Source organism: Cheilinus undulatus, linkage group 4, assembly GCF_018320785.1.
Source record: "Cheilinus undulatus linkage group 4, ASM1832078v1, whole genome shotgun sequence".
Taxonomy (NCBI): Eukaryota; Metazoa; Chordata; class Actinopteri; order Labriformes; family Labridae; genus Cheilinus; species Cheilinus undulatus.
Window position 1 is genome coordinate 488,205 of NC_054868.1, and position 13,118 is coordinate 501,322.

General features: G+C 41.5%; 2 protein-coding genes across 3 annotated transcripts in view; one reads left to right on the forward strand and one right to left on the reverse strand.

Moving 5' to 3' along the window:
* The window catches only part of LOC121508697 (apoptosis-stimulating of p53 protein 2-like), a 41,214-nt gene extending 38,567 nt beyond the window's left edge, over nucleotides 1–2,647 (reverse strand). For both annotated transcript variants that reach the window (XM_041785714.1, XM_041785713.1), the window contains exon 1: nucleotides 2,266–2,647. In XM_041785714.1, the coding sequence (XP_041641648.1) occupies nucleotides 2,266–2,274 (9 nt within the window). In that variant the 5' untranslated portion in view covers nucleotides 2,275–2,647. The remainder of the gene's footprint in view (nucleotides 1–2,265) is intronic.
* A 2,579-nt stretch (nucleotides 2,648–5,226) lies between these two features.
* Nucleotides 5,227–12,785, forward strand: rrp36 (ribosomal RNA processing 36). Its single transcript, XM_041785524.1, has 8 exons — nucleotides 5,227–5,329; nucleotides 7,113–7,489; nucleotides 7,727–7,859; nucleotides 8,109–8,175; nucleotides 8,258–8,362; nucleotides 9,725–9,802; nucleotides 11,826–11,943; nucleotides 12,036–12,785. Exons 2-8 carry the CDS (start codon nucleotides 7,138–7,140, stop codon nucleotides 12,179–12,181), a joined length of 999 nt encoding a protein of 332 aa, XP_041641458.1. The 5' UTR covers nucleotides 5,227–5,329; nucleotides 7,113–7,137; the 3' UTR covers nucleotides 12,182–12,785.
* Nucleotides 12,786–13,118: the final 333 nt, after the last annotated feature.

Here is a 13,118-nt window from a genome sequence, read left to right on the forward strand (position 1 = left end):
AGTTACGAGAGCGAGGGTTCATGGAGCGAGAGTTAAGGGAGCGAGGGTAAAGGGAGCGAGGGTAAAGGGAGCGAGGGTTAAGAGAGCGAGGGTTAAGGGAGCGAGGGTAAAGGAGGCGAGTAAAGGAGCGAGGTTAAGAGAGCGAGGTAAAGGAGCGAGGTTAAGGAGCGAGGTTAAGAGAGCGAGGGTAAAGAGCGAGGTTAAGGGCGAGGTTAAGGGAGCGAGGTTAAAGGAGCGAGGTTAAGGAGCGAGGGTAAAGGAGGAGGAGGTAAAGGAGGCGAGATTACGAGAGCGAGGTTCATGGAGCGAGAGTTAAGGAGCGAGGTAAAGGAGCGAGGTAAAGGAGCGAGGTTAAGAGAGCGAGGTTAAGGAGCGAGGTAAAGGAGCGAGGTAAAGGAGCGAGGTTAAGAGAGCGAGGTAAAGGAGCGAGGTTAAGGAGCGAGGTTAAGAGAGCGAGGTAAAGGAGCGAGGTTAAGGAGCGAGGTTAAGGAGCGAGGTAAAGGAGCGAGGTTAAGGAGCGAGGTTAAAGGAGCGAGGTTAAGGAGGAAGGTTAAGGAGCGAGGTTAAGGAGCGAGGATAAAGCGAGCGAGGTTAAGGAGCGAGGTTGAGGAGCGAGGTTAAGGAGCGAGGATAAAAGGAGCGAGGCTAAGGAGCGAGGTTAAGGAGCGAGGTAAAGGAGCGAGGTTAAGGAGCGAGGTAAAGGCGAGGTAAAGGAGCGAGATTACGAGAGCGAGGTTCATGGAGCGAGAGTTAAGGAGCGAGGTAAAGGAGCGAGGTAAAGGAGCGAGGTTAAGAGAGCGAGGTTAAGGAGCGAGGTAAAGGAGCGAGGTAAAGGAGCGAGGTTAAGAGAGCGAGGTAAAGGAGCGAGGTTAAGGGAGCGAGGTTAAGAGAGCGAGGTTAAGGGAGCGAGGTTAAGAGAGCGAGGGTTAAGGGAGCGAGGGTAAAGGGAGCGAGGGTTAAGGGAGCGAGGGTTAAAGGAGCGAGGGTTAAGGGAGGGAAGGTTAAGGGAGCGAGGGTTAAGGGAGCGAGGATAAAGCGAGCGAGGGTTAAGGGAGCGAGGGTTGAGGGAGCGAGGGTTAAGGGAGCGAGGATAAAAGGAGCGAGGGCTAAGGGAGCGAGGGTTAAGGGAGCGAGGGTAAAGGGAGCGAGGGTTAAGGGAGCGAGGGTTAAGGGAGCGAGGGTTAAGGGAGTGAGGATAAAGCGAGCGAGGGTTAAGGGAGCGAGGGTAAAGGGAGCGAGAGTTAAGGGAGACAGGGTTAAGGGAGCGAGGGTTAAGGGAGCGAGAGTTAAGGGAGAGAGGGTTAAGGGAGTGAGGGTTAAGGGAGCGAGGATAAAGGGAGTGAGGGTTAAGGGAGCGAGGGTAAAGGGAGTGTAGCTTAAGGGAGCGAGGGTTAAAGGAGCAAGGATAAAGGGAGTGAGGGTAAAGGGAGCGAGGGTTAAGGGAGCAAGGATAAAGGGAGTGAGGACAAAGGGAGTGAGGGTTAAGGGAGCAAGGATAAAGGGAGTGAGGGTAAAGGGAGCGAGGGTAAAGAGCCGTGACTCCATCACTGTGAGCCAGCCTGGTAAATAAAGTAGGGCTGCTTCTTTCTGGCAGAAATCACATTCAGGATTAGTCTGACGCCATAAACTGCAGTTTTTGAGTTTAAGTATTAGAAAACTGCAGACCGGCTCCTACGGTGTCTGACCTGCTCAGAAACATTAAAAACATTTCTGTATACTGAGGTTATTCCACTGCTGAACTCTAAAAGAGCAGAATGATCCCCCAGAACAGAACCGGCCGTGTTAGTAAATGTAGACACGGTCTGTATAAGTTTAAAATGATCCATCAGAACAGAACCGGCCGTGTTAGTAAATGTAGACACGGTCTGTATAAGTTTAAAATGATCCACCAGAACAGAACCGGCCGTGTTAGTAAATGTAGACACGGTCTGTAGAAGTTTAAAATGATCCCCCAGAACAGAACCGGCCGTGTTAGTAAATGTAGACACGGTCCGTAGAAGTTTAAAATGATCCCCCAGAACAGAACCGGCCGTGTTAGTAAATGTAGACACGGTCTGTAGAAGTTTCTGGAAGTTTAAAGTGATCCACCAGCGTAGCTGCAGACTCAGACTTTAGGTTCCCACAGTATCAAACAGGCTTTTTATTAGAGTTATGTTAAAGTTTATATTTCTGTTACCATAGCAACCCTCGTTATTTCCTTACATAAATAAATATCGTGTATCGGCAGCTCGGTTTATCGCCCAGCCCTCTGTGGTTCTCACTCACCGGCATCATGTTGGCAGTCCTCCTCTCGGTCCGCCTCTCGGTCTCTCACGGCAGCTGAAAGCATCAAACCGGGCTCCTCCTGAATCCTCCTCTTCTCCTTCATCACATCATCATCATCATCATCATCATCATCATATTTTACTCCTCTGCTCCTCCGAGACCTGTTGATGAAGAGCTGCAGGCCTGAGGGAGAGAGAGAGGGTCTGCGCTAGAGTAGGAGCAGAGAGAAGCAGAGCTCAGGAGGACTCTGACTGCAGGAGCAGAAACAAAGAAAGAAAGAGAAGAAGAAATAAAGAGGAGGAGGAGGAGGGCCAGATCTCCCGCTGAGTGCTAATCCTGATCCACGTCCACACCGCGTCTGCCTCAACGACTGTTTGGATCACAACCGTTCAATCAACACGGCAACACTGCCCGGTGAGCAACCGGAGCTCCAGCAGAGTAATAACGCCACTTCCGGTCCGAGTTTCACAATAAAAGCCTCATCTAAAGGACTGCAGTAACCAGCCCGTCAAACTAGAATAGAAACGTAGAAATGACAGTGACCGGTGGATACAGAAATAAATTAAAAGCAGGAAAGTATAGCTAGTTATATTTATTTTGCCTTAAACTGGCGGGTTTTTTGTTCATTAAAAAAGTCCAGTAAATTCTAGAAAAAAGAAAACAACAATACTGAAAAAGCAGACTTCGTGATCTCAAAATACTCGATTATGTGAGGTTTTTTTGTAATCTGAGAATAATCTAAATATTAGAGTCCATATATATATATATAATGTTCGAGTTAAAGGACTCATTTTCTTATTCACACAGTTGAAAATTTCCCAGAAAAGGCTCAATATTTAGACTTCAAAACCCCCAAAATATCTGATTTTGGATTATCTTAAATTATAAGAAAACAAACAAAAATCTTATTTATAAAGTCTTAATTTAAGTTCATACAGTTTTGAATGTGTAAATATGAAATATTAGATAATATGGATGAAGATAGCTGAACGTTTTTGGTCTGTCCTGTTTTAACTTGCTGATTTTTTAATTATTTAAAAGTGAACATTAAAGCTGATTTAACCCATTAAAGCCTGAAACCACAAATGATTGCCAGAAAATTACACATTTTTGGAACTGAAATGTTTATTTCTCTTTCTACTGAAAAAATAAAATAAAAAAAAATCTATAAAATTTAACATATATATTTTTGTATCTAATGTATATATATATATATATATATATATATATATTATATGGTGTTTTTGGTAACTGATAATCCACTTGAGGGCATTTTTTATCATTTATCAGACCGTATAAAGAAGTTTTTGTAGTAATTTATTGATCTTATTGATTAGATAGAGGTATAAAAGTATGTATCAAATATGACACAGCAGGCTTGAAGGGGTTAAAGTAAGCTATCCCGTCATGTTTTATTTTGAAGGATGTTATCAGTTTCCGGTGTGATTGTGTCTAACTTGGTGAATCTCTTCACAGGAGTCTCCTGGCAACCGTAATAAACTCCTCCTCCTCCTCCTGTCAGTGTGAAAAAGAATTACAGCATTAATCCCCAAATTATCCTCTCTATATTCTTCCTCTGATCAATCCATCAAATCAGAGCTGCTAAAAAAGGATTCATGATAAATATTATCACAGACTGATGCAGATCTACAGCCGATTACAAACGACACACAATGTAAAACGGCCTCGATCTGATTTTTATTCACCACAGCGGTTGGTGTGAGGTGTTTATCTGTAGCTCCCCCTGCTGGTCCACATCTAGAACACTTTAGTATATCAGCATAGAAATATGGACGAAATAATTAAATAAATGAATATTTAATTTAAAAATAATGCTTTTAAAATGTATTAATGTTATTATATATATATATATATATATATATATATATATATATATATATATATATATATATATATAAATCACTGATGCTCAGCTTGTGGCTCTTTTGGGATTATTTCTGGCTTTTTAAATTTTTTTCTTTTTTTTTTAAAATATTATTCACCCCCCCCAAAAACCTAAAAAAAAAAAAAAAAGAGGAAACTTTGTTGCCCTTATCACCTTTTTTTTTTTTTTTTTTGCCAATATTCATTCATTTCAGCTACCTTTTGTCATTAAACACCACTTTTTTCCAACTTTTTTGTCCCTTTTGGCCACTTTTGTCCCATTTTTGCCACTTTTATCCCATTTTTGCCCATTTTAGCTGCCTTTTGCCATTAAATACCACTTGTTTTCTCTTTTTTGTCCATTTTTGTCACTCTAGACTGCTTCTTGCCCATTTGGGTCACTTTTCACCCATTTTTGCCACATTTTTGCTGCTTTTTCACCATTTTTCGCCACCTGTAACTCATTTTTTTGGTCACTTCTCACCCATTTTCACACATTTTTGTTGCTTTTTGACCATTTTTGCCACCTTTATCGTATTGTTATTGATATAAATATAGACGAAATAATAAAATAAACAAATATTACATTTAAAAATAATGCATTTTTAAAAATTTTTATTAGTTCAATTTGTTTTCCAGAGTTCATGTTTTTTCTCAAAATTTGAAAAAAGAAGACATTTGGACCTCATCTGTTCTTCTATTGGCTCTTCCCTCTTCCTAAAAAAACAGAGTTTATGAAAGAATTTCTAATTTAAAGAATCCTTTGAAATATTCCCGCCTTTTACTACTCTTTATTGCTGAGTTCAGATCTGACCGATAGGGGGCAGCATTGAGAGGCTAGAGATGCAGCCAAACCCGTCCGGTAGTTCACTGCCTTCAAAACAAGTGTAAAAATATACAACGTTCGTTATCAAGGCACATTATATCGTCAAAAGTCGTATGAATCAGCCTTAGACTGTCGACAGAATCAGCACACGTCACTGTTTTAAAATTGTAAGGCTAAAAAATGGAAAATTGTCTCGTTTACTCTTTGTAAAAACAAAAACCTTCTGGTGAGGTGTTTTATTTTGAAACAGCGGTGTCTCTTCCTGTTACCCACTGTAACGATCCTCAGAGACAACATGGACACACGTGGATGACAAGAGCTTAGAAAATCACGAATTTAACAACGAATTAACAGGTAAAGTAACGTTTATTTGTCCGTAGCATAAATACAGTGATACAGCAGAGTCCCTGGCGCGTATTAAACATGTTAGCTAACTTTCCAGTGCTGTTTCCGGAACCTTTTACGGATATTAGCTACAGAAGAGAGCCGTAGGCCGGACTTCATGTAAAACATTAGCGGTCTTCAAATGAGAGGCTGTTCTGAAATAAACGGTCGTAGTCCAGACAAGGCATGTGTGTCATTTCCTTCCCTTGCAATCTCGCTGATAATTCGGCACCGATATAAATCACATTAACCAGCAGTTGTCCATCAACAATACACATTTTTGACATGCTGGCAGTGCTGACCGCGGGTGAGCTCCGCTTGAGATTGTCCGTAAACACGGCAGCAAAACAACCGGTTATTTGCTTAAATAATTCGGATCACGATCAAATATCCCAGCCGAATTAAATTTTTAGGGCTTAAAATGAGTTTCACAAGGTTAAGATAAAGAATTGCATCTGTTAAGCTGACAAATAGCAAAACTATAAATTGCTGATTATTTTGAATGGGGTTTGGTGTACAGTCCTTGCTCGAGGACAGAGGTGTAGCTACTGAATTAGCTCCTGTCAGATAGTTAAACGGTAAATATCAGAGTATTCTGATACTGACAAGCTGTAATATACCGAACTCTGAATTACGAATGCATTCAGAGCTGATAGACTAGACCAGTGATACTCAACCTGTGGCTCTTTAATGTCTTCATGTTGAATATTATTACCGCAGAAAACCTTAGAAAAGAGAAACTTTTTTTGCCCTTTTTCACCATTCACTGCCGCTTTTGCCCAGTTAAACTAACTTTAGCCATTACACACCACTTGTTTACTTTTTCCCCATTTCTGCATCTTCTTTTTGTCACATTTATCCCCATTTTAGCCTCTTCATACCATTTGTTGCCCATTAAAGTTACCTTTGCCATTACATATCACTTGTTTCCAATTTTTTTTTTTTTTTTGCCAATTTTTGCCCCTCTTGACTGCTTTTTACCCATTTTAGTCACTTGTCACTCATGTTCGTGATCCTTTTTGCCACTTTTTTTTACCTTCTTTTTCTGCTAAAACTCTTTTTTTTGGGTCACTTCTCACCCATTTTTGCTGCTTTCTGACCATTTTAACCACCTTTAACTCATGTTTATTGCTTCTATGAGCCGTTTTTGCCACTCCTCACCTCTTAGATTGTGGCTCTTGCAAAGGTATTTTTCAACAGTTGGCTCTTTGGTTGAGCAGGGTTGAGTAACACTGAACTAGAATATCTATCCACATGTTTTTCAGTGTTGTCTGGTTTAAAGTAGTAGTTGTTGGTACGGAAGCCAAAAGTGGACCTACAGGTGTATTTTAAAACTTAGAATAACATGGAAAAGTTCTTATTTTGTGATTTCCACTGAAAACTGTAGTTTGCTTTCAGATGTGGAGTATTATACAATCTCAGTTACAAAAAAGTTAGTGTGCCGTTTAAAATGTAAATAAAACCAGAAGTCAGTGATTGTCAGATAAAAATGCTCCTTTTATACCCAGTCATGTGACTGACCGGTTGATAACTATCCTTATTAGTGTTAAAATGCTCCTCCAGCTGTTTTTCATTAGTATCTCTTACTTTTCCAGCCTTCTGTTTAGCCATCCCCACTTTTTTGAGATGTGTTGCAGCCCAAACATTTTTTGGAATTGTGGCAAAGTTAACGTCCACACAAATGAAGAAGTGCTGACCCCTCACACTCTGAGCTGAATTCGTGTTTCTAACCTTCATTCATTTTTATACTCAGCCTTCATCATCCTCCAGACGGGACCATGGCGAGACCAGAAAAGCTGGGACGAGGGCCAGCAGCCTCGAAGAACGCAACGATGGTCGCGAGCAGTAGTGATGAAGAAGACTCTGACGTGGAGAGGAACTTCACCCTGCTCACTGAGAGAGGAGGAGGAGGAGGAGAGGAAGAGATGAACCAAGAGGAAGAGCGCAGTGAGGCAGACGAGGAAGAGTCTGATGAGGAGGAGGAAGAGGAGGAGGGATCAGAAGGTGGTGAGGAAGACAGTGGAGACAGTGAAGCCTCTGAAGAAGAGGATGATGGTGACAAAGATAATGATGAAGAGCCAGACGACGCTGAAAGCAGTGAGGCCCAAACAAGAGAAGACATTAAGAACGGTGAGTTTCAGACTCAGTACCTCTGTTAGACAGGGAGGTTTATCATCTTCATCATCTTCATCATTACCATCTTTATCATCGGTACCATCATCATCATCCTTATCATCGATGCGGGGTGTTTTTGGTCCCACGTGTGGAAGTTAAACAAATAAAAAATCATAGTCATTAATAATTACTGCAGGCATGTTCCTTTAAAATGATGTACAGTAGCAGTGACCGAGTCTCTAATTCTTCCAGAACTTTCCAGCATGTCCTTCGAGGAGATCATGAAGCTGCAGAACAAAGTAGGAACTAAAGTTTACAACCAGGTGGCGTATGGCAGCAGCAAGCCAGTAGAGAGCAGCAAGAAGAAACGTCTGAACAAGAACAGGTGAGACTCTGGTCCACAGACCTGCTCCTCTGCTGTCTCTGGTCCACAGACCTGCTCCTCTGCTGTCTCTGGTCCACAGACCTGCTCCTCTGCTGTCTCTGGTCCACAGACCTGCTCCTCTGCTGTCTCTGGTCCACAGACCTGCTCCTCTGCTGTCTCTGGTCCACAGACCTGCTCCTCTGCTGTCTCTGGTCCACAGACCTGCTCCTCTGCTGTCTCTGGCTGTTTTTCACATGTTTGTGTTTTCAGACCCATGGAGATTTCTGCAAAGAAGCCAGCGCCGTTCCTTCGTCAGGTCGTCCCTGTTAAAAAACCCGTGAGTAAAGAGAACGTTCGGCTAAACCAGGCTGTTCTTTTCTCTTCTTTATAAAATTCTCCCTGATTCTGATTTTCTCCAGACGCTGAGAGATCCTCGGTTTGACGACCTGTCTGGAGAATACAAGCCTGAGATCTTTGAGAAGACGTATAAATTTATTAACGACATCAAGCAGCGAGAGAAAGAGGTGAGAAACATCAGTCTGAAGAATTCCTCTGATTTATGTCTCTGAATGTTTAGACCTGGCTAAAGGGACTCCACTGATGGAGTCAGTTCTACAAACTTCTCCATAAGTTTCCAACTATAGCCTACTGTGGCAAGAATGGAGGGTAAAGGCTTTATACGTTCATAGCTTCACCAACATACCATCCTTGCCCTTGATGATGTCATCCTTTCATGTCTTTAACAGTCTCTAGAAAGATGATATCATCCTTTATAGTTTATAAATCATTCCATCCTTGCCCCCAATTATGTCATCCTTGAAAGTTCCTAAAACATTCCATCTTTGCCCTCAATCATGTCATCCTATAATGTTTCTAAAACATTCCATCTTTGCCCTCAATCATGTCATCCTATAATGTTTCTAAAACATTCCATCCTTGCCCTCAATCATGTCATCCTATAATGTTTCTAAAACATTCCATCTTTGCCCTCAATCATGTCATCCTATAATGTTTCTAAAACATTCCATCCTTGCCCTCAATCATGTCATCCTATAATGTTTCTAAAACATTCCATCCTTGCCCTCAGTGATGTCATCCTTTAATGTTTCTAAAATATTACATTCTTGCCTATGATGATGTCATTCTTTAAAGTTCATAAAATATTCCATCCTTACCTGTGATCATGTCATCCTTTAATGTTTCTAAAACATTCCATCCTTGCTCTCAATGATGTCATTCTTTAAAGTTCATAAAACATTCCATTCTTGCCTGTTATGATGTCATCCTTTAAAGTTTCTGGTTCCTGGTCTTCTTAGTGCAGGCTGGTCTAGGCCCCTGTTGTCATTCCAGCCTAATTTGGTGTGTCCTTTTAAAGCCTGTTTATGACAGTGTGAGGGAGAAAAGCTGTTAAAGAGGCCCTGCTAGCCTCTCAGCTGGTGTCATTCTCATCAGCATGTAGAGACGCTGAGCCACGCTCAGACATGTCTGGGCTGTTTGTCAGAATCAGAGGAACAGAGAGTTGTGATGTATCAGCGCTGGTCGTTAATGCAGAGGATGAACACGCAGACTGAAGGGCCGTCTCTTAGTGTCTGAATGACCTATCTGAATCGTTACTTCCTGTCTAAACGACCTCTAAGGGTCGGCGTTCTTCATGAAAACATGTCTTCATCTGATGAAGGCTGGCGGTGGTAGGAAAGCAGCCTTGTAGAGTTAGAGAAAACCTCCTGGCATTTTCCTGGACTTTTCTACATGTAGCCCTGCTACAGTCAAAGATACAGACAGAAATACTGAACAGCATAAACACTGATCTTCTGGGCCATCCTGAACTCTTTTAGAAGCTTTTTTATTAGTTTGGCTGGGATTTAAATTTCTCTCTCTGTCCTCAGATCATCCAGAAAAAGCTGAAGAAGACGAAGAAGAGCAACCAGAGGAAGGAGAAGCTGCAGTTCCTCCTGAAGAGGATGGTGAGTCAGGGATGGAGGAAGAACACGACTGTTAAAACCCAGGGAAAGCCCAGTTACTCTGCTTAAAATGGACTTCAGTCAAAGTAGAGTTTTTAAGCTAAAGTTTACCGTAAGGACTGAGTAGATACTGAGGAGCTGTTCAGTAAACTAAACTTTATTATTAGGAAGAGAAGGAGAACAGATCTCCACCCAGGTGGTTCAGGTAAATCACACCTGTAGTAAAATAAACACAGCAGCTGTGTGAGGATGTGGAGTCATTCTCATGCTGCTAGGGATGCACAGTGTTGGATGTTTGTCCATACACTGAGTTAATCCGATGCTGATATTTACATTTAGTTTAGACTAAAACATCAGGGCTTCAGACGGACTTTAACTGTCAGGGAGGAATCAGGGAATCTGTAAAACCTGTGAGAATGGTCTAAACCAGAGTTACTCAGCCCCGCTCACCCAGAGAACCAAATGTGTATATTATACAAGAGCCACAATCTAAGTGGTGAAAAGTGGCCAAAACGGTTAAAGATGCAGTAAAAGTCAGTTAAAAGTGGCAAAAATGGCCATAAACGATTAAAGATGCAGTAACAGGCAAAAATGGGTGAGAAGTGACAAAAACTTAGTTACAGGTGGTAAAAAATGGTCAAAGGTGCCAAAAAATGCAGTGAAAATGACAAAAAAACAGGCAAAAAGAAGCATAGAGATGGCAAAAATGGGCAAAAAAGGTGTCCAAAAAATGTAGCACTTAATGGCAAAAGAAGGCTTATATGGGCGAAGAGTGGCAGAAAATGGCAAAAGAAAGAAAAAACTATCAATAGCAAAAAGCAGGAAAAAAGTGGCAAAAAGAAGTAGCAAAAATGGGCTAAAAGCAGAAAAAAAATAGCAAAAATGGGTGAAAAGATGCAAATATGGGGAGAAAAAGTAGGAAAAATGGGCAGAAACAGACTAAAATGGGTGAGAAGTGACAAAAAATGGTCAAAAGTAGCAAAAACATGCAACAAAAAATGAGTGGAAAGTTACTGAAACAGGCAAAAAGAAGCATAAAGATGGTAAAAATGGGGAAAATGGGGGCATTTAATGGCAAAAGGCACCTCATATGGGCTAGAAGAGATAGAAAATGGCAAAAAGGGGGAAAAAAGCAGGACAAAAGTGACAAAAATAGGAAAAAAGTGGCAAAGAGAATTGGCAAAAATGGGGTGAAAGCAGCAAAAATGGGTGAAAGGATACAAACATGGGGAGAAAAAGTAGGAAAATGGGCAGCAACAGGCAAAACTGGGTGAGAAGTGACAAAAAATGAGTTACGGGGGCAAAAATGGTCAAAAGTGGCAAAAAGGGGGCAAAAATGGGGAGGAAAAGCAGCAAAAAATGGGCAGAAACTGGCAAAATGGGTGAGAAGTGACAAAAACTTAGTTACAGGTGGCAAAAATGGTCAAAGCGGTAAAAATATAGCAAAAAATCAGTGAAAACTGAAAAAAAAAACAGACATAAAAGCAACATTAAGGTGGCAAAAAATGGGTAAAAAGCTGTAAAAAGGTGTCAAAACTTGGAAAAAGTAGCATTTAATGGTAAAATGCAGCTTATATGGGCGAAAAGTGGCAGAAAATGGCAAAAGAAGGAGAAAAAAAATAGCAAACAGCAGGACAGAAGTGGCAAAAATAGGCAAAAAGAAATGTCAAAATAGGCTAAAAACAGCAAAAGTTGATTAAAAGTGGCCAATTAAAGCTGACTGTACAAGCGGGGGAAACAAACTGATTTATGTGATTTTGAAACGGATCATTTCTGAGCTCAAAGTTTCCCTTTATTGAAGGTTTTCTGGGGGGTAGTATTTAGAGCCACACGGTGAGTATCACTGGTCCAGAGTGTTGAACCGTGTCAGAGGAACCAGATGAAACCACGTTTTCACCCCCATGCCCTGCAAAGACCCGGTCCACGTGAGGGTCTATGGTCTGTGTTACGCCATGTAAATAAATCCCTGCAGGGTCTGCTGGTTTATCATATGAAGACTTTAACATGTGACCTGTGACCTCTGCAGGAGAACCAGGAGCGAGCGAGGATGAGCCGCGAGCAGCAGAGAGAGAGAGAGCTGCAGTTTAAGAGGCAGCAGAGAGAACGAGCCAATCAGGGAGCTCGGCCGTTCTTCCTCAAGAAGTGTAAGGATCAACAAAGACATCTGTTTTTATATTTCCACTGATCCTCCGCTGCTTTAGAGAGGGTTTTACATTTAGATTTGTTCTTGTTTCAGCGGAGAAGAAGAAGCTGCAGCTGGCAGAGAAATACGAAGAGCTGAAGAAGAGCGGGAAACTGGACAACTTCCTGAGCAAGAAGAGGAAGAGGAACGCCGGGAAGGACCGCAGGAAGCTCCCCAAACAGCTGCAGAAGAAGAACTAGGATGAAGACCCGGCAGGGGGGCGGTCTGAGCTTCAGTCCTGTACTGACACGTCTCTGCCTGTAGGGGGAGCCATTGTCTCAAAGTAAAGACCTTATTTAGGAGCTGTGGTGCATTCAGGGACACTGGGAAAACCCAGCATCTGAGTATCAAAGGATCTTTAGAGTTTAACTTGAAGCTTCGTCCTTGAAGTGGAGGATGTTACTAGAATTTTCTTCTGGGACCTTTGACCTCATCTTTCTGCCTACATGTGAATAAAATCACAAACACACCGTCAGAGGATTTCAGAGACTCGAGCTTCAGCTGAAAGAGGAAATGAAGCCTGATGGATTTTATTGGTTTAATTTCCATCATAGTGAGCTGATCCAGCAGAGGAGAGTTTGGACTCCAGCACAGAGGTTCAGATATTTTCATGTGTGCTTTGAGATGGTTGACATTTTACTGATTCATCTTTTTCTGTGTAGAGTTAGTAAGCCGTCACAGCTGTGTGAAAACCTGAGCGTCAGCTCCACATCTCTGATTTAGGTTCAACTCTACATTTATTCTTCTTTACTGAATAAAACAGTTATAAATGTGCTGCTGCGGGACGTCCTTTAAAGGTGAATCAGGGTTCCCACGGTCCTTAAACAGCCTTAGACCAGTCATACTCAATGTGTGGCTCTTTTATGTCTTCATCTGAATTATTATTCCCCAAGAAAACCTTTTTTTGCCCCTTTATTCTATTTTTTTGCCACTTTTCACCCATTTAAGCGACCTTTTGTCTTTAAATACCACTTTCTGCCCATACTAGCCACTCTTGACTGTTTTTACTCATGTTTTTCACTCATTTTTTGGCCGTGTTTTTGCCACTTTTGGACCATTTTTTCACTACCTGTAACTCATGTTTTTTTTTTTAAGATATATTTATTACTCTTTTGGTTTTTACAAAATATATAGCAC

Excerpts from the sequence above, each read along its gene's own strand:
- rrp36 (XM_041785524.1), top strand. The coding sequence starts at position 7,138 with ATGGCGAGACCAGAAAAGCTGGGACGAGGGCCAGCAGCCTCGAAGAAC. Across the intron at positions 7,860-8,108 it reads AAACGTCTGAACAAGAACAG|ACCCATGGAGATTTCTGCAA; the intron begins GTGAGACTCTGG and ends TTGTGTTTTCAG. Across the intron at positions 8,176-8,257 it reads TCGTCCCTGTTAAAAAACCC|ACGCTGAGAGATCCTCGGTT; the intron begins GTGAGTAAAGAG and ends GATTTTCTCCAG.